Here is a 27,305-nt window from a genome sequence, read left to right as displayed (position 1 = left end):
TTAATTAAAATGCATTTTTTTAAAAAAGTATTGCATGTATAGCTTCCAGTAGGTCAAGTCTTGCCTAAAGTTCATGACAAACCTGTCAGTCCCTAACCAGCAACTGATTGCTCATATAGGGTTGCCAACTGATGGGCAAGTGGTGGGCAGACCACCAGGGTCGGGGTCTTGTTGTTTTGGGAAAAGTTACCACAAAAGCAAGGCCACTTCCCCTCCATAGAGAGCATATGAGAAATAAAAAATAGATGTCCTCTACAAAGTTTATCTTTTCCTTCAGTGTGGAGGTTGTGACTGGCATTCAGCCACATAACAGAAATGTACACGCACACATTATATACTCACGCCCACCGATATGAAGAGAAACTGGAAGTGCTGTAGCTTTACTAACACTACACAAGCCACCTCATACTGGAATTGCTTCTATACTATAGGGCATATGACCCAGTTGAGATTAAGCTCTTTCAATTGATTGCAATAGAACGAATTTCAGAATGTGCTTGACTGAAATCAACACTCAGCCTGTCATCCTCTGCCTACTTTCATGGGAATAAGCCCCACTGAACTCACTGGGGCTTACTTCTGAGTTGACTCATATAGGATTGCACTGTTAATAGTGCTTAATTTTGAATGTGCTAAGGCCATTGGGTGTTAGGGATAATCTAAGCAACAGCTATCTACCAGGAATGGTCCCATTCCACAGGCAAAATTCTGACCTCAGAACCTGACCTGCTACCTCTGTCCTTCCCAGAACATCTAAACCCTCTGTTTTGATTTTACAGAACTCTTAACCAGTTTTTTTTTTTAAAAAAAGTTAATTTGGCCTTGAAAGTTTTCTAAAATCACCAGAAGGTATAAGTTTGGATTCATTCTGTTGAAGCAAACAAAATGTGAAAGAATAACCCATCCATCCAGCAAGAATAACTAGAAATTACAAAAAAAGAGAGGTAAAAGATGCATAGGAAGAATAGAAGTTTATGCAAGTTGACAGTTTCAAAAATAATTGTATTTGTTCAGCTGTTGAGAATATATTAGTGCACGGCAAAGTTTCAGTTCCTTCATGCTTGGTTTAAAATAATGATTCCCTAATAGGACAATGTCAAACAATGATGCTAGCAAATAGAAAATGGCATTATTTCCACAGTTAGTGTTCACTAAGTGTGTAAGGATATGGGGCCAGAAAGATTGGGCTATACAGTGGTACCTCGCAAGACGAATGCCTCGCAAGACGAAAAACTCACAAGACGAAAGAGTTTTTCGTTTTTTGAGTTGCTTCACAAGACGAATTTCCCTATGGTCTTGCTTCGCAAGACGAAAACGTCTTGCAAGTTTGTTTCCTTTTTCTTAAAACTGTTAATGCATTTCTATGGGAAACCGTTTCAATGCATTCCTATGGGAAACCGTGCTTCGCAAGATGAAAAATTCGCAAGACGAAAAAACTCGCAGAACAAATTAATTTCGTCTTGCGAGGCACCACTGTATAACCTGAGCGGATGAGCTGTGTAGCATGCCAGCCTCAGCTTCTCACCCTACCTGGTTTTGCCTTGCTTTTCTTTTCCTGAGCTTTTGCTCTCTCCCTCTCTCTCTCCATTGAGATGCTCACCTGCATCCATAGCCTCATCTGCCCCAGCTTCTCCTCCTCTTCATTTCATTCATGTTCATCTTTGGTCCAACCCTGTGGCCATGTAAGAAAGATGCACACCAGGATAGGTGAGTACTTGCAAATTGAGCGGGGTTTGGTTTTTTGTTTGCCCCACATCTTGGCATCTTTTAATGTTTCCCCCAACATTGTAATATAACTCCATTGCACTTTTCCAGACAGCAGCTGTGCTAGTTATATGTCCATACACCTTTGCCTCTGAAACTCCTTTTCTTTAGGCACCAAAGGTTATTGTGTAGTGTGTTGGCTCCTAGTAAGCATACAAAGGAGATGAGGTAGTGAGTGAAGATGTTTGATGTCGCGAAGTTGCTGACAGCAAGGCAAAGCAATGGTATTCTCACATGCTTGTTCTCGGGCAAAAGGGACTTCTTTCCCAAGTCAACAATTGTAACTTCCCCCAGCACAGCCAGTCTCAGAGCTTTCAGGTGGTGCATCTCTCACCTAAGTCAGCAAAGCATTTCAGAAGAAGGCAGAGACGGAATGACAGATGTGTAGTGCATTGTTGTATAAGTGATAGGATCCAATTGGTGCCTTTCTACTCACAGTGGGGTTTTGATCCAGAAGAGGCATCCATTAACAGAAGAGGACAGGAGCCAATTCCTTCCTCATCCACCCCGCAGCTCATGGTTCTCCGAGAGAATCTTTTCCTGGGCAATCCCCTAGAACAGGGAGAAAGGTGGTATAGGTAGCTGCAGGGAGGGATATGGGATTTGCCAAAACCATTCCTCCCCTTTCATGGCCAGGCACCTCCCTGGGATCAAATGTCCTTCCATGAGTGGCATAGTACCAGTTGAATTCCGCCCAATGAGAATTATTTGGTTTTCTGTGAAGTATATTGTCAGTGTTAAAACTACTACTGATGATAGCACATTTGTATGAATGTGCTTTTTTTTTTTTACTGTATTTGCTGTTACCACTGGCTGCAGTCAAAACAGAATATTAAACTCATATAAATTCCACTGGATATTAAGTGATTTGATTTTAAGGAGGCTCATGCATTGTTACTTGAATTCCTCACAACACTTATTTGCAAGTAAGACCCATTGAGATTTGCTTTGGAGTAAACATGATTTGAATGGCAGTGCATGAGTGTGATTCTAATAAAATCCCAATGAAACCAATAGGATTTACTTCTGAGAAAATATGCTTAGGATTGCGCAGACCTAGAAGCAGATATAGTAACCTCATGTTTTAAAATTCCATGTCCCTAATTTCAGTGTTACTTGCAAAAAACTTGAGAAACTCAAAAATCCTTACTTGTGTTTTGTTTCATTCCAATTTGCACCAAAAAGATGTAAAGATTTTTTAAAGGGTGATTATCCTGCGCTGCTCCTGGTAGTATGCAATATATAATTACAGAAACTATTGGCCTACTTTTCTGCTTATGGCTGATCAATCTGGTCACCTCATTCATCTGCACCATCATTGCTATTTGTTGTTGTTTAGTCATTTAGTCGTGTCCGACTCTTCGTGACCCCATGGACCAGAGCACGCCAGGCACTCCTGTCTTCCGTAGTTTGGTCAAACTCATGCTGGTGGCTTCGAGAACACTATCCAACCATCATTGCTATTTACATATACCAAATTCTTCAAAGCTGATTAGTCTTTTTAGTTATCCATGCATTCCTTTGATAAATGTTGTTCATTACATGGGGTGGGGGGAAGTATTAATGAAAAAAATGAATGAAAAAATGAATGAAAATAAAATAGGCTTCCTAACCATGCACTGTTAGATTTTTTAAGGATGTATTATTTTACTAAATTCTACAGGGATTATATGCCAAAAATGCTGCTGCTGCTGCTGCTGCTGCTGCTGCTAATAATAATAATAATAATAATAATAATAATAACAACTATTATTTTATTATTTATACCCTGCCCCATTTGACTGGGTTTCCCCAGCCACTCTGGGTGGCTTACAGTGCATATAAAAACATAGTAAAACATCAAACATTAAAAACTTTCCGATACAGGGCTGCCTTCAGATGTCTTCTAAAAGTTGTGTAGTTCTTTTTCTCCTTGACATCTGATGGGAGGGCGTTCCACAGGGAGGGCATCACTGCTGGGAAGGCCCTCTGCCTGGTTCCCTGTAACTTCACTTCTTGTAGTGAGGGAACCGCCAGAATACCCTCGGAGGAAGACCTCTGTTTTTGGGCTGAACAATGGGGGTGGAGACGCTACTTCGGGTATACTGGGCTGAGGCTGTTAAGGTCTTTAAAGGTCAGCACCAAGACTTTAAATTGTGCCCGGAAATGTACTGTTCTGGAACCTTGCTTGTAACTACTGTCTTTAAAAGTGCAATGAGTAATTGAATGCAGTTCTTAGTGATATAGCTAAAGTTTTCGTTTGATCTTGGGTTTTACATAACACCCCATGGAAAACTTGTCCTTTTTCTCACTCTTGCCCTCTCTCTCATCCTTTCTTCCATTTCTCTTAGTCTTCTTAAGAAATGAACCCTCTTTTTTAGTGTTTGAGTTTGTAGCCTCCCTAAAGGCCAATTAAAACTACTTTTCTCCAAAGATATACCCAAAGTACGGTGTGTTAAATCCTTCAGCATCTTCCCTTTGACACATGGTTGCAGTGGGGGAAGGTGAATAATTTCTACAGACAACTACCTGCCTCTGTACTCTATTTATTGCCCATAGTTAAGGATCTATGATTGTCTGAGGTTAATCAGAATTTTGAAGAATTCAGGAATGTGATTATTGGCATTTTGTAATTCCAGTCTTAGAAAGAACACCTATAACTACTCGTATGATATTTTATGAACTATCAGGTTTTAATTTTAAAAGTGTAACTTGGTGGATGATCAAACACGTTTTTGACGTTGATCAGTTGTCTGTACACACGACTATATACACACAACTTTGCATTTTCCCCTCCAGCTCCTCTACCTTTTAGGATAGTGACTATGGAATGTTAGTGTTGCACAGTGGAAGGCTTAACATTTAAGATGCAATGCTAATCTTGCCTGTTTTCCTAGTTTGTGTTCTAGTCTGAAATGAACAGCCATCACTTAATCAAATTAGTTCTGCACAAAAAAGGGGGCATATTTGGGGGAGAGGCTGTGGCTCATCCACTTAGCTCGCTGTTTAAGGGGGATTGGTCCTGGTGGGTATCACAATCTTTTGAAACATAATGAAGACTTCTTAACACAGGTTTGTTTCACAGTCAGAATATGTGATAGCGATCCACTATGTGATGAAAGAAAGGTAATTTTAATTCATAAAAAAGGGGATTAATTTTTTTTGCAATAAATAAAAGCAGAAAGGATTTTTTGTATTTTATAAAAAAAAAAAGTTCAGGCTGACCCACTGAAGTGAGTCTTACCATTTCCTTGAGTTAAGAACTGCCACCAAGTGTAAGTAAGTCGATGCAGTTTTTCCTTAAGATAGTCATAGTGCAATCCTATACATGTCTATTCAGATGTAAACCATGGTGAGTTCAATGGGACTTCTGCCCAGGTAAGTGTATATTGGAGTGAAGCCTCAATCAAGTGTCTAGAAAGCACATGTTCATATCAATGCAAGTAAGTGAGTGGGAGATCCCCTTGGAAATAGGAATGTAAAATTAATACACACACACACACACACACACACACACACACACACACACAGAGGGTGGAATTCCTAATGAGCCCTGTCAGTGGAAGCCGTCCACAGGGACTTCTCCTTGTGCAATGGGGCTCTTCACCTCTCTCCTTCTCCCCTGCACCCTCCAAAATTGGGTCTAGCGGGTCAAGAGAACCCTCCAGACCAGCTTGCAGGAGAGGGAGAAGAAGGATCATGTTGTCTGGCAAGCTGAAATGCTTGTGCAGACAGAACATTTGTCATAGGAGATATATATATATTAGTGCATGGTCTCGACATTCTCTTTAAACGTGTGCAGATAATGCATCAATAAAGCAATGCTCCCAGCGCATACAGGAAGTTTACTGAAAGCCCAGTGAAAGTAATGGCAAAGAGCCAATGTGAATTTTAAGTAAGACTGCTGAAATAATAATAAGTAACTGTCAATTGATGACAAACCAAGGAGGCTGGCAGCTAGTGATAATAGCAATTAACTTCCTATTCCCCATTTAATGGTGGGTTGCTGTATTGATTCAGTGAAAACACAGCAAATTGGAAGTATCCACATTAATAAAAGGTTTCTGCTCATGCATTTAATACTTGTGGCTTTAAAACAAAATCCCATAACTCTTGATTAACTTGTAGCCATGATTACTCATGTCCTTAGCCCTTTCTTTCCAGTTCCTGCAGCCCTCCTGAAATGATTTCATTCGTAAGCAGTTCTCTTTCAAGCCACTTTTAACTTTCTTCTCCCTTCTTATTTTTCCAATTCAAAATTCAAATAGATAAATGCAAGATTATTATTTTTAAGGGGGGAGCCTATGGCAATCCGATACCCACTTTTCTGAACACAATGGGATTTCCTTTTGAGTAGACATGCATAGGATAGCACAGTAATCATAATAAGTAGAAGCAAAGTGCTCTGGTTGTTCAGGAAAGCAAACAGCCTCTATTAGGCGATTGGGCAAAGATGAATCTGCAATAAAAGTGCCCTGCAGGAGAAAAGGAAGCAGATTTTTGAAACACCCGAGGCAAGGAGTATTTTTGAAAAAGTTCATCCACAGCAATGAAGGAAAGGTCTAGATTCATAGTCACAGGGGTTCATAAGGCCTCTGACAAGAACAGTCAGTCAACAGCTTGATGAGAAACAATAAGAGCAGAGGTGGTTTTAGGGTGGCATTGGGTGCTGTGCTGCAGGGTGGTTGCAAAACAATGCTGTAGAACAGAGCGTGATAGGTAGGGGTGTGTGCCAAATTTTAGCATCACACATGGCACTGCTGGTGTCATACATACAGTGGTGCCTCGCAAGACGAAATTAATTCGTTCCGCAAGTTTTTTCTTCTTGCGAGTTTTTCGTCTTGCGATGCACGGTTTCCCATAGGAATGCAATGAAAATCAATTAATGCGTTCCTATGGAAACTGCCTTCAGACCAGGTCCGGGGACAGTCTGTCCCCCGACCTCTTCTGAAGGCTGGGGGGGGGGGGACAAGGGCTTTTCTTCCCACCCCAGCATTTTAAAAAACCCCAGGACAGGGGAGGACTTCTCCGCTGTCCGGGGCGATCTTAAAATGCTGGTGGGCGGCATTTTAAAATCGCCCGGGACAGCGGAGGACTTCTCCACTGTCCGGGGCGATGTAAAAGCCCCTGGAAAGGCAGGCAGGGGGGACAAAGACTTTTGCCCCCCGCCCGCCTTCAGAAGAGGTCCTGGACCTCTTCTGAAGCCGGGCGGGGGGCGAAAGTCTTTGCCCCCCCCGCCTGCCTTCCAAAGCCGTCCGGGACAGCGGAGAAACGTGCTGCCTTTCTCCGCTCTCCCGGGAAGACAGGCAGGGGAGAGCAAAAACTTTTGCCCCCCGCCGGCCTTCAGAGGTCCAGGACCTCTTCTGAAGGCGGGCGGGGGGCGAAAGTCTTTGCTCCCCCCCGCCTGCCTTCAAAAGCCGTCCGCGATAGCGGGAAGCGCTTCCCTGCTATCCCGGACTGCTTTTAATATGCTGGCGGTGGGGAGCAAAGCCTTTCGGCCCCCACCGGCCTTCCTGGACCTCTTCTGAAGGCCGGAGGGGGGGAAAGGCTTTGCTCCCCACCACCAGCATATTAAAAGAGGTCCCCGGAGATTTCCCTATGGGCTTTCGTCTTGCGAAGCAAGCCCATAGGGAAATTCGTCTTGCGAAGCGCCTCCAAAACAGAAAACCCTTTCGTCTTGCGGGTTTTCCGTCTTGCGAGGCATTCGTCTTGCGTGGTACCACTGTACATAACATTAAGCTGAAGATCTAGATGTGTGAGCATAGGCAGCCCTTCCTTTTCCTGCTTTTTTGCTCTTCCCATTGTGCAAGCAGCAAAACACACCAGGATTCAGCCTTTAGCCATTGCTTCCCATTACATGTGAAACCAGGCACTGCTACACTTAATAGCTTTTCAAACCAAGCCAGGAGCTTGCTGTGTCTGAATGTTCCCCTCATTCAGAGTTAGAGCTGTCACACACTGATTTTGTTCTACGTTGTGTCTGGTTTTTTCAACCTATCCACATCCCAAATACCTGATCCAAGTAGTGCAGGAGTTAGTGTAGTTTGTAGGATGAAGGGGATAATGGAAGTGATTCTTTGAATATGCCATGGTGACAAAGTATGAGTTTAATCTGCTTGAAATGCTGACAAAACTTTGCCATGCTAGAGGATAACTAATCTGTCTTGTGTGCCCTTACATTTCCACACGACCTATGCAATCTGCTGCGTTTCTCAAGCAGAACCCTAGCAGGTCTGTTATTTGCCACTGACCCATGTGAACAGACATCACGCACGCTCTTGTTGTCTAATTGGTGTCTTGACCGTAGGCTGCTTGCTAGTTTGTTCGTGCAGGTGCACAACTTAGATCATTGATTTGATTCATTTGGGAATGCGTTTGCAGACATAATTGTGCATATTTTACTTCCAGAGCTTACTAATCACAAGCAGTCTAACTCTCACCAGGATGTTGTGACCAACAGAGATTTCCCTAGAAAAATGCTGAAGGGCTAGTCATTGATGTTGTAAATGGTCACAGTGGCCTAAAATTAAACAACAACCCACTCACCCCACTTTATTAACTGCTAAGCTTACATTTGCTGTTTATATATAATGCACAGTAGTAATATCTCAGGAAAATTTTTCAAGAGACATAGTTTAAAGCACAGAGCTTAGGACTGAAATGACCCAGTACCTGAAAGTTGGCTCTGGGGGAAATAAATAAATAATACTCCCAAGTTATATCATAGCCTAGAGGTCTCCTAATTTATTTGGCCTACCGCCCCTTTTGCAGGAAAAAAATAAATTACCTGGAAATCTACCTTCTTTAAGTGAAAAAACAGAAAGATGTAGTGACAAATTTGGACAATAAAGTAATCACTATGATTATAACTGTTACATAGGTAAGCGTCATTACACAACAGATGAAATATGTACAAATGTTTTTCAAAACTGGACGAGGAGGTGGACTTGGCCCCAGGATTAAAAACCCATGGGGCAGACCCAAGTGAAGCCTTGCTGGCTAAATCTGATCTGCCCCAGGGGCGAGGCTAGCACCAAAGCCTGCCTGCCATTGGCCAAATAAGCTAGGCAAGCTGCGATCCACTTCCTGGGCCTGGGTGAAGCCTAAAAGGGTTCACCCAAGCCCGGGGGAAACCCTCACCTCCAGCACAAATGCCAGATTATTGCACAACAGATGAAACAGGTATGAATGGTTTTTTTAAAAAAAAAAAATACTTTCTTTATGCTTCCAGCACCCCTTATTTTTATTCAACGGCTCCCAATTGCACCCAAGGTGACTACCACCCCCCTGGATTGTTCCAGCATCCCCCAGGGGGCAGTATCAGCCACTTTGGGAAACACTGTTCTAGCCCTTTGAATGTAAGAATTTATCTGCATGATTTAGAATGTCATCCAGACTGTCTTGGAGGATACTGATTATTTGGGTCCCATCCAGGCTAGCTGTCAATCTGGTTTCAGGACAGAAAGTGCCTGGTTGCTGTGGGGGATGGGCAGGGTGTGTGGGGTGGTGGGAATCAGCAGAGATGTTTGCATTACAGGGCCTGAACATTGAATACTGCTTCAGTAAGCCAATGAGCTGATGAAAATTACTCATCCACCACTACACAGAGCTAAACTGAGAATATCACATGCTGGTGTAATTCAGAAAAGTGACCATGAGTTCACTTAAGACTCCAACTAATACAGTGTATCAATATATTATTGTTACTGGGTGATTAATGTATGTGTGTGTTGTTGTTGTTGTTGTTGTTGTTGTTGTTGTGTGTGTGTGTGTGTAAACTAATATTTCATGTATATTGAGAATTATCTGCACACTCTGAAAAATTCTGTCTTAACGCTACTTTAGTTCCAAGTAGTTTCCATTCTACTGTTTTATTTTTTTAGTTGACTTTGGAAGCAGAAAACACATTTCAATTACCCACTTTTGATTCAACTCCTTATCCAATTAATGTACCAGCTGCAGAAAACGATATCCACCTTCATGCTTTAGCATAGCATGTTAGAAACTCAGTTATGGCACGGGGTTTGGAGAACAGGCCAACTTAAAGCAACCGTTTTCTTATGACTGATTGTGTTACCAGTAAATTGGATATTCATATCTTGCATCAAATAAGGGAAAGAGGTCTGTTGCTCTTTACTGAAAGCTGCCTTGGCTGGCAGCGAAATCTTATAAGTGTGATTTTAGAGAGGACACAGAAATGGATCCCAAAGCTGTCCTTATATTTTGTTTGCTAAATGCACAACGGGGAGCAGCTCGATCTTTTACACACATACGTGCCTACTAAAATAAAGTAAATTCTTTCTTCTTATTTTGTCTGTTTTAGCACAAGAAGAGTGGGCCATAAGCCGTCCCAGCCTAAAGGCACCACCTTCCAGGTCAACCAGAGGGGGTTACAGGGAACACCCCTATGGTAGATATTGAAGGTCCTCCTCATCTGTGACCTCAACCTTAAAGACAATTAATAACCCGTGATCTCCACATAAACGGCAACAAGACAAGTAATAGCCCATTTCTTTTCTATCCTAGGAATTACTGCTTATGATTACTCTATATACTTCTTGTGTTTACACAATGGAGTGACACTGGCATTAGTACTATTTTATAACATGGACTATAAAAGACCGTTGGCAAGCATTGGCTAAACCATTCAAGCAAGATGATGTTTTCTTGGTTGTTCCTCATTGTTGTGTGTAATTTTAAAGCAAAACAGGACAAATAAGCATGAAGCTGCATCTATTCCCCTCCACACCCCTCCTCCCTGCCCGGTACAACAAAGGTCAAATTTTTTATTTAGGGTTGCTAAAAATGTAATATGACTTTTTTGAACCAGATGATAATCAAGATGTAGATAAGATGTTTTAACCTGTCTTTTTACTATATGTTAGTTAGATTTAAGATGTTCAATATTAAGTTTGTAAATTTCATTTTAAATGCTGTTTTAATGGGGTTGACAACAAGCGGCTACTGTATGTATGTAGCTAACTGAATTTGTCCAGTGTTTTAACCTGTATTTGTTTTGCTTTTTTATTTTTAAAAAATCACATAAAGTTCCATGTGTAAAGCTTCTCTAAATAGGAAACCATAATTTTGTCAAATATGTTTGCCATAATTTGTCAATAAAGCTGAAACCTTTTGTAAGAAACTAAATTTGGAATTACGTGTGTTTAGCTTTAAATGCCTGCTTGATTTCTTCTTCAAGAGATGCCTAAAATGTTTTCGATATAAAAACTTTTTTTCAAAAACAAAATACATAAATGAACCCAAGTTTGTTTTAAGAATATGTGCAACACTTTAAAAGTTGTATTAATAGCTTATGGTTGTTAAATAATTTAAAAGCTAGCAAACTAAACTGTGACATGAATCATGGATAGCAGAGACTAATGTATAACATGTTAATGAGAGAGGAAAAAGAGGTGGCTTTAGAACAATAAATGGATTTTTAAACGATCCTCTAAGCTTGATCTTGCTAAACACACACTCTGATTGACTTGTTTGTATTAGCATGTCTCTCGTGAGAATGTAATGGAGTTTAAAGAGGTAAGATTACGGCTTACCAGTGTTAGACTGTCTAAATGCTAGTTCTTCAACCTTTGAGTTTCCCCGCACATTAAATATCCCATTCAACATGTAAGCATTGCATAGACTCACCTTATTGTTTTCACTCCGAGGAGTGTGTTGACTGCATTTGCGTAGTTATCTAATAATTTGTCTTGACAAACCAATCATCAGTGTCACTGCCCAGTTGTTGCTCTTCAACTTCAAAAACTTTATTTGTAATTTTCAGTGCTAATTATCACCTCCCTTGAAGGCAGTTTAGAGGGCTGTTATTTCTTTTGAGAATATCAGACTTGATGGCTGATGATTATTAAGGAAATATGTCGCAGGACTCAAAGGATGACTAAACGTTAAACAGGTAACATTAATAGTAACTCTGTAATTTTGAGTATGCAACAGCAATGTTAAATATTCCAAGTGATTAAGTTACTGATAGTTAAAAAAGTAAACCTGCCAAAACATAACAAATAGGTATTATAGGCTATTAAAACAACTAATTAACATTAACTAGCGGCAACAAAATTATTTTACAATATATAACCCTCGAGGCAATAAACAGAACTAAAATTAACAATAATAGTAATGCAACTCTTGCTAACGGTGAATATATAACCTAAATTTTTTATGACAAAAAAGGAAGACTTTATAGTAGGGATACCAAAACTGTGAAATCTTTTAACTACAATTTTTTGTTTCTGGTGGCTTTTTGTCAATGTGATTGGTTTACTTTTTTGATGAGAACAGAACATAGGCCGGTTGCTGTTCATTTTGTTAAAAAAAAAAATCTCTTGCAGCTGGAGTTGCATGCTAACTTTCTTGAGTAGTCTTTGAAACATATGTCTTGTCAGTTGATTCTTTTGTGTTTATTGAAGTTGACTTAGCTAGCTGTACAGCTGTCACACTGAATGTTCTGTCTCACTGTTTCAGGGATCCAAACACAGTGGACAGCAAACCAGCACAGTTACGTAGTGCTCAGGTAAGCAATAAATACAGTTCTTCATCTGCACATGCACACACACACCTCAGGGTAATTGGTTTTTCTTCTTCTTTTCAATCCCTGGAACTGTTGCCCATAAATAACCATTTGTTTTCGGTTTTTTCAGTTCCCCAACACCACAGTCCTGTGCACACTTAACTGGAAATAAGTCCCATTGGACACAGTGGGATTTACTTCCGAGTAAAGATGGTCAGGATCATGCTGCAAATGTGCACTCACGTATAAAATACTGATAGTCTCTAATACGTGCCACAGTACACTTCTGCTTGACAAAAAAAGCTGTGGTTTGGGGGGGGGGGAGAGAAACAGAAGCAAGTGTTGAGTTGTGTGTCGAACGGCCCAGTAAACAATTTCTAACAATGTTTACAGTAGTTGTGAACATGATGCATTGAATTCTTTTCTTTTAAAAGCAGGAGCCCTTTATTAAAAAAAAATCATATAATTTTTGTAAATAAACTATCCATTGTGAGCAGAAATGCATTAAATATACTTTTTTTTCCCCAGAACACAGACAGGTTTGTGGATTTTATTATTGGTTATGTTTGTTCATTTTTGTGTTAGATTTATGTGTGGTAGAATCATCGCAATAGCTCTCTTTCATCTTTTTGATTTCTCTTTATTCCACTTTGCAGGTGAATTCATCTCAAATTGGCATGATACCAGTTCATGCCAGGAGAACTGATTGGTCCCCTATACCTACTGACAGATTTTGCATTCCTGGCGTGACTTTTTGTACATGTGTTCCTCCACAGGTATTCCTCCAGTGAGGAAAAATGACACTGGAATTGGCCTAGGAAAGGTGTCGAACTTAGAGTCTTTCTTCCTCTTCCTCCTAATATACCTGAGGGCAAAGTTTGGATTACTAGAACCTTGTAGAACTGAAACTTTGCTGTACTGCAGTAAATTAGGAAGATTATTACTTCAACACGAAGGTTTGTGCATAAAGATTTCTAAGTAACACATGGCCTTTCAATAACAATAGAAGTCAACTTTACAGAATATATCTCTCGTGAAAGTGGGGCTATTGTTTTTGGTTTTTCCCCAATTCATGGCTTAGTCATAAAGAGTCTCATCCAAGCTCACATCATGAGCACTGAGTTAATAGATGGTGATTTTCAGATTGACCATTATAGGAAGTTAACTTCAGAAAGAGTGGTCCAGGTCCTAGCTTTACAGCAGGGATGGGGAACTTGTGGCCTGCAGATACTGTTGGACTACAACTCCCATCACCCCTGACTATTGGCCATGCAAACTGTGGCTAAGCTACCAGCAACACCTGAAGATCCCACCCCTGGTTTAGACAGTGGTTTTCTTCTTCTTCCAGGACTTTTCTTTTCACATAGCTTCCATGGTTGAAAAATCTTTTTACATCTACTATAGAATCTTAGTTTATTGCAGAAGATTCTAGGTTGTTTTCTAGGCTGCACAGACAATTTACACAAATCCCTGACAAATTAGGTGGGTATTGTCATTGCTGTACTTAAACTGAGAATACATCTAACAATTTGCAGACTAATAGTGGTGGACAAGCTTGCACAACTGATCTCTTAGAAGCTTCTGAGAAAACACAGGGTTCCCAGGAGCGCAGTTTGAAACCGTTGTTTTGACTTAAAGCAAATACTACATGACCAGCTTCAAAGGACAAATCGCAGCATCTAGCTTCTTGAATAGTGTCTATTCTGCACTCAGTCAAGGACTGATGGCATTGTTTCTCAATTAAGCAATAATGCAGGCTTGTTGTGAGGAAAAGTAAGCTACAACCAGTGCTTTTTATCTGGGTGTACGCAGGGGTATGCATACCCCTAAACATTTCGTGAATCTGAGTTTGGCCTCATTGAGGGGCAGTTTTTCAATATGAGTAGGAAAATGAGAGTACCCCTAAACATTTTTTTAAAGAAAAAAAAAGCACTGGCTACAACTTTAAAAAGTATTCTATTACCTCAAGAATGATAATAATAATAGTAATAATAAATTTTATTTATATCCCGCCCTCCCCAGCCGAAGCCGGGCTCAGGGCGGCTAACAACACTAAAATAGTGACTTCACTTCAAGTACCAACATTACCAAGCAGCTCAGAAATGTGTTTTCTTTCCCTTTTGCTGCTTCTGGTCCTCCTCCCATCATAAGTGCAGTGTCTCTCTCTCCTGCTCAACTGGTGGGTGCCAGCTCCTATATTTCTGGCAGGGCCACGTGTTAAAAAACTAACAACTTTTGCTAAATGTTTCTCAGGATGTCCTGGGCATTTCCTCCCCCAAACAAGCACATTTGCAGGAATTCATTTGCCCAAGTCTCGTTCATGTCTGGGAACAATGTTCCCCTTAACTGATGGCATGTACATTGCTGTAGGCTGGGAAGAAGTCTAGGAGGTAAAAGGAGAGTTTGTAGCTGAGTTCCAAGGAAATGGGGATCCCCCAAAGTCCAAAGGCATATGTAGAGTATGTGGTGGACTACAGTTCCCATTATCCTTGAGCATTGGTGGTGTTGGCTAGTGCTGATGGGAGATGCAGTCCGAAACATCAGGATGACACCATGTTGACTACTGTGATATATGGCATTGCTCTACTGCTCAAACTAAGCTGGCTTTGTAAGGTGGTTGGATGGAAGAACCTGGAGGTCACATATAAAGTGCTCTTGGTTTTATGGAAGAGGAGCAGGACATAAGTCTAATAAATATGTTGACAAGGCCAAAGTCAATCATGATTATCAGAAGCTTATTTATAGCTGAGACAAGGAAGTAATGTAACAGGTACTTTAATCTCTTTTGCACCTAACATTCACTGAGTTATTGTCTTGTTTCATTCATAGGATCATTATTGTTTCCAGTGCATGGGCTTTGGAATGGTCTGTGTTCTAAAGAAAGAGCTGACATTTAACGCATTACAAGGAACGAAGCAAGGTAGGACAGCCTTCCTGCCTAGAAGAATGTGGAATTTCATTAAGGTTTAAAAACTTTTACCAATTTGCTTGTTGCCTATATAAATATTTTAGAATTAGGATTGAAATTATTCATCAGTAATTTGGGTTTGGTGGCACTGCTGTACACAAAGTTGATTAAGCCAAGGCATTTGAGATGATTTCCCAAACTAATTATTTTCCATCTTTCTTAAATGGCTCCAACATAACACCCAATTTATTTAAACCATTAAATAGTTGAGACCTTAACTAAAAGCAACTCAGTTACTCAACTGGTGGGTTCACTGCCCTAATTGCACTGAAACTTTACTGTGTGTCCTGATCCACAGGCCCAGAGGCGTGAGTGGTTTGATGCAAGGATGCCAAAAATGCCGCAGTGATCAGTTCCAGTGCTTTATTAGAAGAAAGTGCAAGCTTATAAAACCCTGCAAAGCCTTGCTGCTGTTACAGACACAGGATGGACGCTGAAATATGTTTAGCGTTATTTATACAAAAAGCAAGCTACATAAACTGGCAACCATAGCCCAGTTAACTCACCCCTGGCTTAGAGGCCCCTTTCCAACTCTCCCATCTCTCAGATAAGGGAGTAGCTGACAGTGTAAGAAGCCTTCCCTCTCCCAACCAACTAAACCAAAACTCAGGCTTCAAGGTAAGCAGATAAGCAAATAGGATCTCATTTTACAGCTCACACCAGTTAGTCCCCTGGGTTATCTTGACTACCAATATGGCATTTACAGGCCTTCTGGGACATTTGCACCATTTGGTTCCACACTCCGTGTTAGATATATTATGGAATGTAGTTTCCAATCTTGTTAAGTATTATGGTCTTCCCACTTTGCTGTGCGACTTACTGTGATTGCATTAAAGTATGTATAAGTGTGTGTGTGTAAGAAAGCTCACTTTCCTAAAGGTAAAAAAAATAAAATTACAGCAATTCCAATTCAGTTCATAATCCTTGGTATTTATTAGTTTGAAGGTTTATTTTGGTTACACAAATCTTGTGAAAAGGGCCCATTTACTGCTTATAGCAAAGAAAAACTGAATCACCTTTGGCATCTAACATTTAATCTTGTCATGAGGAAAGCACCATGCTTCAGATTCAGAAAGCATGAAGGCACTTTCCGGCTTTGGCTCTTTAATCTGTAAATCACAACGGAGGTTTATAGAACAAAGGCCAATTTTAGACCTAAGCAAGCAAAATATACAGCACGCATTCATGCACTAAGATATCAAATGGAGTGAAAAGTTGATTGGACATCAAAACCTTACCTATCCAGAACGAAGTTGCCAAGATACTTTATGACCAGTCAGAGGATAGTTATTGTCTTATGAAACCATTTGAATATTTAAATAGGCCTCTAAGGGAATTAGAGGAGGATTCCCATTTTATTGTTGGTTTGTTTATGGTGTTATACCACCTGCCATACAAATATATGGTCAGAGCAGTTCACAATAATTTTAATGCAAGGCTACGTAAGACCTACAGAAATCTTGACCATGGTTTTATATATTGTGTGTTTTGTTTCCTGAAGTAGACCTTGGGTTGTTGGTTCCCTCCTGCCATGCAACTATGATTCAGTAAGAAACATAGGGAAGCATTCAAAATTGTATTTCCTCCACCTTTAACATTTTAGTGTTCTGTGTCCACCACCTTCTCCTGCTGCCTTTATTGACTAAGCCAAACAGCAAGTGATGAAACAGGGTGATGTACATGCATGTATGAATCAGACTCAATAGGAATCGCTAGCATTAGTGGGAGGTAAACTGAGGTCTAACACATCCTAATTATGCCAGTTTTCACTGGTTACAGAGAGACTGATTTCTGATAAATGCATTTAGGAATAGATTGGAAGAAACAGGTAATTAAGTACTGTATAGATTCTGGAATTTGCATTTTCATTTATAAATATTTTATTTCCTATTACCTGTAGCTTGTCATGTTTGGGGATTTTTCCTTGACCTTTCCAATAACCTTCCCTTGTCAAATGGATAAACCAATTAGAAGGGTTCCCACCCCACTTTTGTTATGCTTTACATATGGGAGAACATTCTTTGACACATGCTAGTTGCCAAATATAGCCAAGGACACTCTCATTCAAATGATGAGCCCTGATAAGATGGTTTGCTAATAGTGTTTTAAAGTGGTTGTTTTCAAAATCTTGTTTGACACTTTCTAAGGATGTTTAATCACCATATGAGAAGGCACAATGTAAACATGTAATCAGAAGAATATTACATTATGTTTTACTCTGTTTTAGTAAAGACTATTTTGTAATCACAGATTTAGAGTTCAGTTTTAAACCTGCACATTGGACATACAGATAGAACAAACTCAAGTGGTCAAAAGCCATGCCTCAATATTGGTCTTCCTTTGGGATACCATTTACAAGTGACAAGAGTGCGTCAAGTTTGGTGTGTATTGATTCAAAAACCCATTCCATCCTATTTCCACAATAATCTAGATATTTAAATAATAATCTTAGTGTGGATGAAAAACAGTAAGTATATTCATGTCAGGCACTTTTAGCCCACTCTTTATTAAAATCAATCCCACAGCAGGTTACAACAGGTAACTCTTAATACATATTCAACAAGGAAAACCATCAAAAAACTAATCAAAACAATCACAAACAAATCAACATCAGCCTGAGTAGACTCCCCCTTCCTTCCAGCTAAATTAACCAACTGCCTGAGTAAATGCACGTGTCCTTAAAAGGTGCCTAAAACCCACCAGGGTCAACACTGATTGAATATGAGAAGGGAGGGCATGCCAAAATTGCAGTGCTACTACTGAGAACACTCTCTATCTTTTAACATATTTGCTAAAAAACACACACACCAAAAATCTATATATTTTCTCTCAAGGCATGCATATCTGAGCATATTAACCTGAGGCTGTGCATTTTGGCATGTTTCTGAGCAGAGAACTATATTGCCACATTTGGAGAAGTGTAGAATCCGAGGGAGAACTGCTTTCCACTCCACACATTATTCCAAGAGGTGTGGATCAAACCAGTTCTTACTGGAATTTGCTGAAAATTCCTCAAGGTTAAAAAGAACATTATAAATAATAGGAGCTCACAGGAAAGGAACACCAAACATTGGCCTGCCCCCTCATCTTACATTCCCATGGTTAGTTTTTCCACAACTTAAATAGATATTTTTGTTGTACATATTTCAACAATCCCAATGTTTGAGAGTCAGTAGCATATATGTTGTAATGGTGGAGTGTTGCGGCAAGATGGCTGTTCTGAATTTCCCCCACTTTTTAGCAGGGGTCATGACCCTCAAGGAGTAACAATGTGTTCATAAAAGTACTTAAGTGGATACCAAAAACACAAACTAATGGAAAATTTGTGGTGATCTGTCGTGGAACAACCCCACTGAAAAAGATGAATGTGGTTATCCAGAGCTCATGGCTGGTTGTGAAGAGGCCTCCATAACAGTTCAAGCTTCAGGGGCACCCAAATGTAGGTCTACCACATACACACTCTGCTTTATATGCAAGTGGGGAAGAGAAGCAAACAACAACAAAGGGGGAAAAGACATGAGTCTCCGATGTCCCATCTAGTTAGCCCTCAGTCTAAGCCTGTTCAGAGTCTTAATCTGCTAGCAAATATAATTTATAGACAACTGGAATGATTTACTGGTATTTATAATCCAAGCTAGGGACATGATGGTCTTCCCTAGTTTACCCTAACCTCTGCTGAAACATCTGAAACAAGCATAAGCTTTGGGAAGAGCTTCTTGATTACCTGAGACATTAAGGGGAAGCCACCTTGAATTCCAGCTTCTCCTTGGATTATCTAGCAATATGGCACCTTGCAAGAAACATAGTCCATCCATCTTAAACCTCAGTAATAATCATGTGCAGTTCAACAGAGCATTCTTAATAAGGGAGAGCATTCAAGTCATAGCATTAAAAGAAAACGAAATACTGAATTACGGTATATAAGCTATGTTATTACTTTGCTACTTGGCTTAGTTGGTGCTAATAATCAGAGCTAGTAGATATACAGGTTCCAAATCCCTATCTTTAAACCACGTTTCAAGGAATTGAAGATAGCATTAGCCACATGTTTCTGGACACCTCATTCTTTGAGACCGTTCCAAGAACTCCATGTGGCTGTTAGGAAAGCATTAGTCAAGTTCCTTCACAAATCTCCCTAATATTCCTCAAATTTCAACCCAAAGCTTCCCATATGAATAACCATATCAGATATTCACACCTCCAGTGCCAGAGGCAAATCATGTGATTCAATTATAATGATATCAAACATCGACATCTCTCATCCAGATAACAATGATTCTTAACATGATAACTGGTAACTCAGCAGAAGAAAGTACCCTTCTGTGCAGGAAAATCTAAGCCACTAAGAGTACACCAATTAAGAGCTTACAAAACCGGATAAGATGGAGCTTATGAGATACTATTACACACATATTTGTTATAAGTTAATGTCTTGGAGATTGACAGGCATCACTACATTCAGGATGTTGTGTGCATTTTTTTTAAAAAAAGCATGAGTTAATCCAAGCTCAGATGCATAACAGGAAGAATATGCATGTCCAATGCTACTTTACAGAAGGCAGGAAAGCATGGGGCAAGGAAGCACAAGACACTTGTATGTCATTACCTTAATTTTTAGGCTACCTCTACCCCATATACACTATGACAATTAACTGTGATCATCTCTTATAACAATATAAGTCTTTATCATAGCTGCAGTGTTCGGGGATTGTATTGTCAAGGAGACTCATTCCTTTCGTTTGCTGGTGATATTTCTATCTTTTATACTAATCAAGCAAGACTCCACAAGTCTCATTATATAGCAGGAAGAACATCTGCTTACTCACGAATTATATTCTCAGTGGATAATAGTAACTCATGCATATAAGCAGTCATGCAAATGTTTGGCCAGATGAATCAGAGAAGTGTAGGGCAAGCCAATTTTATAGCTTGAACACTGACCAAAGAATATTGCATGTTGGTGCCTCCTAAAGGAATCCTTAATCCCTTACTAGATGGCATATCTTTATGACATTATATTTTTGCATCTGCGATATAAAACTACAGTTATTGCCCTTGGTGAACAAGTACTTAATGATAGAAACAACAAATAACTAGAAAAATAATGGAGCACATCTGTGTGCAATACAGATGGTATTGATAAAATCATCTGCCAGCATATGAAACAAAACAAAGATAATGCACAGTAAACAAGACTTCTGAGATCATGTTCACACATTGCATAATTGAATTGCAGTGCAGTAGCTGAAACTATCATTTTATTCCTTACCATCAATTACTGTGTGGTGAGTCAGCATTGATCACGGGTGCCCTGTATTCCACACTCAAGAATTACATTCCAAGTGGGCAAATGCCAGCATGTAAGGTATCCTCTCCTCCCCCTGAACCCCTAAAATCAACTCTCTAGTGTCCCTGAACACTTCAGAACAGGGTTTGAGAGTGTGTGGGGGTTACAGGGAAAAGATGAGGAAGGGCAGGTCCCATTGTATGAACAGAAATCCACTGCTCAAGTGGAAGTCTATTCTGAACCTATATGACTTGGGTGTAAATATGAGACTCCGAGCAATTTTTGGTGTACATCTTACCTACCAATCCATCATCACAACAGAATGCCTATTAGCTAAGAAATAAACATGCCATCTTAAAAAAGGTAAAGGACCCCTGACAGTTAAGTCCAGTTGCAAACGACTCTGGGGTTGCGGCGCTCATCTCACTTTACTGGCCGAGGGAGCCAGCATTTGTCCGCAGACAGTTTTTCCAGGTCATTTGGCCAGCATGACTAAGCCACTTTTGGCAAAACCAGAGCAGTGCACAGAAACACTGTTTACATTCCTGCTGGAGCGGTACCTATTTATCTACTTGCACTTTGATGTGCTTTCGAACTGTTAGGTTGGCAGGACCTGGGACAGAGCAATGGGAGCTCACTCCTTTGCGGGGATTCGAACCACCGACCTTCCGATTGGCAAGCCCTAGGCTCAGTGGTTTAGACTACAGTGCCACCCGTGTTCCTAAATACCATCTTAAGGACCAACAAATTGATCTGGCAAGTCTTTACCATACTGCAACACTACCTGTTGCTTTTGCTGTAACAGCCTAACATAGCTACCCCTCTGGAAATTATTATGTAAGAGGGGGTTCACGCATTGTATTAATTGTGCGGTTTGCCAGATCATGAGTACCACTTGATTCTAATTCTAATGCACTTAAATTAGCATTACTGTAATTGAGGGGAATCTGGAATATGAGGTACTTGAGCTTCTGTGTGGTTTACAGTTAAAGTAACATATGAACTAGCCCTCAGTAGGAATAAGATTGAAATTCAGGTTGAGTTTCTTATGTGATTTATATTACCTGTGCACTTTTCATAGCCTCTCTTACTGAGAAAGCATTATTATAGCATCAAAATGTTATGCAAACTGGGATTATATAAACCCTCATTACTGAGCCATTCAGTTCCTCAGCACTTAACATCAGTAAGCTGTACTTTTAATTAATCTTTTACTGGCATCTATCCCTGCAAAAAACCCTCTCTCGTCCTACAATCATTTCTGGAAAGTGGGATCACCTTTTCGCTGCTGATGGGCATGTCCAAGCCTACAAAAGGTTCTGGAACAGAACAGTAAGACATATTCAAAACACCAAGAAATATCTCTTGTCTTTCAAGCCCAGAATATTTCTGGGTGCTGAGAGAATCTCAATTAGATGAGCTCTCATCTCCCTCCTCTTTGCAATGCTTAGAACTCAACTTGCACTTAAATGTTTTCCTTTTCTTTTCCAAAGTATACTCTGCAGAATGGAAATACAAATGTCCAGATATATTTTCGTCAATACTCCCCTTCTAATGCAACACTATTTGTCTTTTGATTTAGACTTTATTAAAAACACATTAAAATAAAAAGCTAACATCAGAGGTGATCAATGAAGTAGAAGCAAGCTACTACAACCTAATTTTTCAGCAATGTAAACTTAATGTGTAAGCAATGGTACTAAATACGTCTACTCAGAAGTAATAACCACTGAGTACAATTGATGCTACTCCCAAGTAAGAGAATAGGACTGCATTTGAATTATTCATATTAAAATACATCCTGCTCTTTTGGGTGCTGTTTTTGTGCCTTTAGATTGAACCTCATTGTGTTCTTTTGCTATTTCATTCATGCGCAGAACCATAGGGCAGAGTGCAAAATTTCATAGCAAGTCCAATAAAATCCAACAAACCATGAAACAGTGAAATGGGTTGTCAGACCCGAGTCAAGGGTCAGGTTATCCAGTCCATGATACAGACAGACATTAGCTGAAGCCTCTCTAGGAATTTTTGAGAAAAGTTTTAAGAATTCTAACTCAAATTCTCAATAAAGGAAGCTTCAGACGTGTTTTCAAAGAGTTTACTGAGAGAGACTGCAGAAATGAAAAAAATAATAATTTAAATTTATCAAGCTTAGTGTCCAAGAGAGATTGGAAAAGTGGGGCTGCCAGAATTCGGAACACCATATAGGATGTGGTGAGAGAGACTGTGGTTTTATTTTCTCTCTAGGCTGCCATAGTGCTTAAAATCAACTTCATTTTCTCTGTAAGTATGATACTAGAACAATAGGATTTCTTTCAGAAAACAAAATGCTATATTCCATGCTAGACAGGCAGATCAAATCTGCATTTACTCCCAAAATATCACTTTAGTGCTATGATAATTATTTTTGTAAAATAAAAATTACTTTTTTTGTAGTACTGTACATTGCATAATCTGAATACCATGTTGTGCTATGAAGTAGGAAACCCACCGTTATCTAGAACAAGTTTCATACAATGCCCACCAAATCTGTTTCTCAATTTCACATCAACGGAGCTGGACAGATCCAAGTTCTCTTTCAAAGTGAATGGAAGCATTATAGTGGTGGAGGAACTGAGAGGTGGGTGTATTGTAGCTTCTGCAGTAAATCTCTGAACAGGCCCTCAATAGAAGTGTTCTCTATGAACACACTTTAGCTATATGCCTAAACATTAATTTCCAATGTCCCTTCACCCTCTAATGTGACAAAGAAACAGATAAAAAGATAGTTCTACGTAGATGACAGGTTGGGGGGAGCCTGCTATCAGGAGCAGGCTTTGCTCTATAGCTCCAGTTAAGTTTCTGAATAGAATGCTACAGTACAGCATACAGTTGAATAAAGATTGTGCCTGTCCCTCACTTCAAACCCTTGTCTTAGGCACCAGGACTTTGGGATCCTTTAATGTCTCCTTCACGAGCAAATAATTGCAGTTCACTTTAATGGGCTAAAATACCAGGGACACTTGCACAATGAAATGGGGTAAAATACCAGGGACACTTGCACTAATGAAATTAGGTGGCTTCCCTATCCTCACACAGTGACAGCAAATACACAGAGACCTCCTCCTCCTTCTCCTAGTGATCCTTACACTATAAATACCCTCCCTCCCTCCACACATATACACCTGTTGTTATTCTAGTCATTTTGCTAGTTCCCTAAGGATAATAGGGACAGTAAGGAGAGTTTGGAGTACATGCCTTCTATTGTGCTTGTGGCGCCTCTCTACAAGTTTTGTTCAGTACTGTCATAGATTTCCAGCACAACTCCCTTTATTATTTTTGAAGTTCTGAGTTTGAGGACGAGCTTACTGGGCAGCAGCTGTCGAGATGGAATGGAACAAAACAAGCTGGAAGGGTAACCAAGATGGAAGGCTCTCATATTAAAATGCAATAAAACATTTGTTCTTACCTTACAACAGCATCTAGCTTTGTTCAGTTATACAAAGAACTGATAGCAGATCTTGCAGCATGGGTGAATTAGATGGAAGTAATAACAGTTTCTGGAGTTCAAAGGCTTTATTCATGCAGGATCTATTTAAAGGATGAAAGGAGATAAGAAACATCTTGTCACAACAAATTGGGAAAGAACAACAAACAAAATGGCTCAGCTTTTAGGGGTGGGCTTAAGTTACAGAATCTATAAGCAAGTGCTGGCTACAGTGCTGTCATGTGGTTTAACATGCATTAACTAGAAGCTTAAGAGAAGGAAACGTATTTGCTTTTCTCCAACAAGAAAACAAACATAATAAGGTATAGCTCAGAAGAACTGTTTAATGGAGACAGATTCTGCACAGCCATGTTCATATCAGGATCTATATCTGTTAAAATTAGCAATGATTGTGTTTTTCATCTAATCAAACATAACCTGCTTCATTCTAGGGAAAGCACTTGGCTTCCAAGCATGCCATGACAAATCTTCTTTCATTTGAAACCTTCATTGCAGATTGTGCAATTATATTATTATAATTATTATAAAGATGCAACCTCTATTTCAGTTTGAATACACAATACAGTGGTACCTCGGGTTACATACGCTTCAGGTTCCTTCACATATTACACTGAACCCAGGTACACGCTTTCTCTCTACACATGTACAAGTGTTTGTGAGGAAGAGTGTGCACCTGTTCATTTGTATAATATAATAATAATAATAATAATAATAATAATAATAATAATTATTATTATTATTATTTATTATTTGTACCCCGCCCATCTGGCTGGGTTTCCCCAGCCACTCTGGGCGGCTTCCATAGAAACCAAAAATACAGTAAAATATCACAGATTAAAAACTTCCCTGAACAGGGAATATAAACTACTGAAACAGGTATAGATAAACTACTGAAAACAAAGACTGAACAATGCACACATTGAATGTACAGTGGTACCTCGGGTTACATATGCTTCAGGTTACAGACTCCGCTAACCCAGAAATAGTACCTCAGATTAAGAACTTTGCTTCAGGATGAGAACAGAAATCGTGCTCTGGCGGCGCGGCAGCAGCTGGAGGCCCCATTAGCTAAAGTGGTGCTTCAGGTTAAGAACAGTTTCAGGTTAAGAACGGACCTCCGGAACGAATTAAGTACTTAACCCGAGGTACCACTGAAAATTAAAGTATAAGCAACAACATTATACTAAGTAAGACTGCTAAGTAACCTGCTGGGCCCATTATTGCATACCCTGATAAGCCAGTGGCTTCTTTGAGGTTTGAGGCAGAAGTTTATCCCAGCCTGCTACTCGGAATTCTTTAAGAGGAGGCATGCTAGGGATTCAGCCTGGGATTTGTCCTCTACCACAGCTTGGACTTTTTACACAGTGCAATGTGGGAAGAATTAGTAAGTTGATCCATTCACTTCTGAATACAGGGCGGTTTATGTACAGGGGCACCATCATATTTACAAGTGACTTCTTTCCTAACACAGATATCAGTTTGCTGACTGTGTGGACTACATTGCCAGCAAAAATCCATCAGCCATGCATGGCAGCTCCCCCCCCCCCCGTAAACTCCCTGTTTTTATTGCCTGTCTAGCAGTGCAAACAACAGGTGAAGTTCCCCACCCTCCAGCAGGCCACAATATAAGTAAGGTGGGCTGAATTTGCTTTTGTGGTTAAAATTTCTTTAAGCCTGTTTTAGAATGCGAACAGCATTGTGCTTTCACTATACATACAAGGAAAGTAGTAAAATACCAGCCTATGAAAGCAACCAGTGTTTAAGCAGTGACATTGCTTAAATATGACATGCATATAGGGTGGGTTTTTTTAATGTCAGGCAAATAACCCAGGAAATAAAAATATGTTTTGCGCCCTCCTCAATGGTTCTTTTAATGTGCAGCAACCCCATAAAATCTGACTTTATTTATTACACGTAGTAAAACTGTGATGTTAAACTAATCAAATACAAATCAGTCCAACTGCATAATTTTCGATGAAGAGGTGCTTAGGAGCAGCAAAATGAACTCCAAAATGGCTCATTGCCTCTTAATCAAAGGCAGTCAGCATCAAACATCAGCCGGTCAGGTGATAACTTTGTCATTGCTCTGCCGCCTTCTCAGATGGAAGTTGTCAGAAAGGCCTGACAGCTTTTAAAACACGCCAACTCATTTGTCTCTGTTGAGGAACAGACCCTGTGATCTATTGGTGTCTCTAGGAGATTAGGAAGAAAGACTACTATATTATTATAGTGGTGCCATTAAAACAGATTTACTGTGTGTCTATCAAGGAGCATTAATGATATAAAAATACATGTAATTTCCGATAAGAATTTTTTGTCAGCCTTCAAGTCTGGTTCTTTTCTTGTCTAATTTTGTCCAGTTACTTTGGGGTGCACAAGAATATTAATGATTAATTGCCTTGGGGCTGGAAAAGCACAGGCTTGTAATATATCATTAGAAACTAGAGATCAGGAAGACGGAATGAAAAAATCTTGGATGAATATATTACTGCTATATGCAGTTAACAACAGCGGCTCGAAATCATTTGCGTTCAGAACCTGCAGTGGCACCTCTTCATTGAAAGCATATTATTTATGTTAATTTTACACAGCCTACTAGGGCTTCATACAAAAGAGAAGGTGTTTAATTAATAGGCACCAAAGCAATAGCAGAAAGTCTGTCTTTGAACTCTCATTTTTAATCAGTGTAACCACTTCCGCATAGATGGAGGAAGAATTATGATAAGGGATAGATCATCTCTATGTTATAAAGGGCAACTTGACACCACAGGGATAAAACTCAGCAGTATGGTGAACTTAGTGTCACCTTTGTATGACTTGGGATGCCCAACTCATCTCTATTTTACTTAACAATAATTTCAAGCAAGGCTATAAAGACGACAGGCAGACCTTTTGTCTCTCTCTAGATCTCATCTTCATTCCATTTTGGCAATTAATACTACAACTACTGCCATTCTCAATTTATTTATATACCTCATTTCCCACAAGTGAACCTGTGTTCACCCAAAAATCAAAGTCTAAACACTGCCACACAATAAAAACAAAACAATGCTTAGTAAGATATAATACTACTGCAGCATAACACTAAAAAATAATGATCAGCAATTACCAATTAAGATTTCATTAGATACACATAAAACACTAAGGAAGGCTGCAGCTTACCAACAGGACAAGTAACCATTAAGCAACTCACTTCTGATGGCTCCTAGAGCTGGAAGGTGGGGCAACACAGGTGAAACCAACCATCCCTGATGGTAAATCACAGGTGCTCTCTGCTCACAATTCTTGCTAT

At 39.8% G+C, this 27,305-nt stretch overlaps 1 protein-coding gene and 1 long non-coding RNA gene across 5 annotated transcripts in view; one reads left to right on the top strand and one right to left on the bottom strand.

The window, feature by feature from the left end:
- The window catches only part of LOC310703525, a 236,558-nt gene that overhangs the window by 6,175 nt on the left and 203,078 nt on the right, over positions 1 to 27,305 (bottom strand). Inside the window, exons 13-14 of one of the 2 annotated variants that reach the window (XR_014524216.1) lie at positions 23,975 to 24,096; positions 1,531 to 1,672 (exon numbers count right to left, since the gene is read on the bottom strand). This is a non-coding gene — a long non-coding RNA (uncharacterized lncRNA). Of the gene's footprint in view, positions 1 to 1,530; positions 1,673 to 15,863; positions 24,097 to 27,305 lie in introns of those variants that run through there. The other variant, XR_014524217.1, reaches the window with a different exon arrangement.
- KHDRBS2 (KH RNA binding domain containing, signal transduction associated 2) overlaps positions 1 to 27,305 on the top strand; it is a 339,999-nt gene that overhangs the window by 306,602 nt on the left and 6,092 nt on the right. For 2 of the 3 annotated variants that reach the window (XM_083495874.1, XM_083495873.1), the window contains exons 9-12: positions 10,067 to 10,241; positions 12,226 to 12,274; positions 13,048 to 13,227; positions 15,101 to 15,191. In XM_083495874.1, the coding sequence (XP_083352000.1) occupies positions 10,067 to 10,164 (98 nt within the window). In that variant the 3' untranslated portion in view covers positions 10,165 to 10,241; positions 12,226 to 12,274; positions 13,048 to 13,227; positions 15,101 to 15,191. The remainder of the gene's footprint in view (positions 1 to 10,066; positions 10,242 to 12,225; positions 12,275 to 13,047; positions 13,228 to 15,100; positions 15,192 to 27,305) is intronic. The other variant, XM_083495875.1, reaches the window with a different exon arrangement.

The sequence above is a fragment of the Podarcis liolepis genome, assembly GCF_965112155.1.
Source record: "Podarcis liolepis genome assembly, chromosome: 3".
In the NCBI taxonomy this organism is placed as follows: Eukaryota; Metazoa; Chordata; class Lepidosauria; order Squamata; family Lacertidae; genus Podarcis; species Podarcis liolepis.
This window is presented reverse-complemented; position numbering and strand designations above follow the sequence as displayed.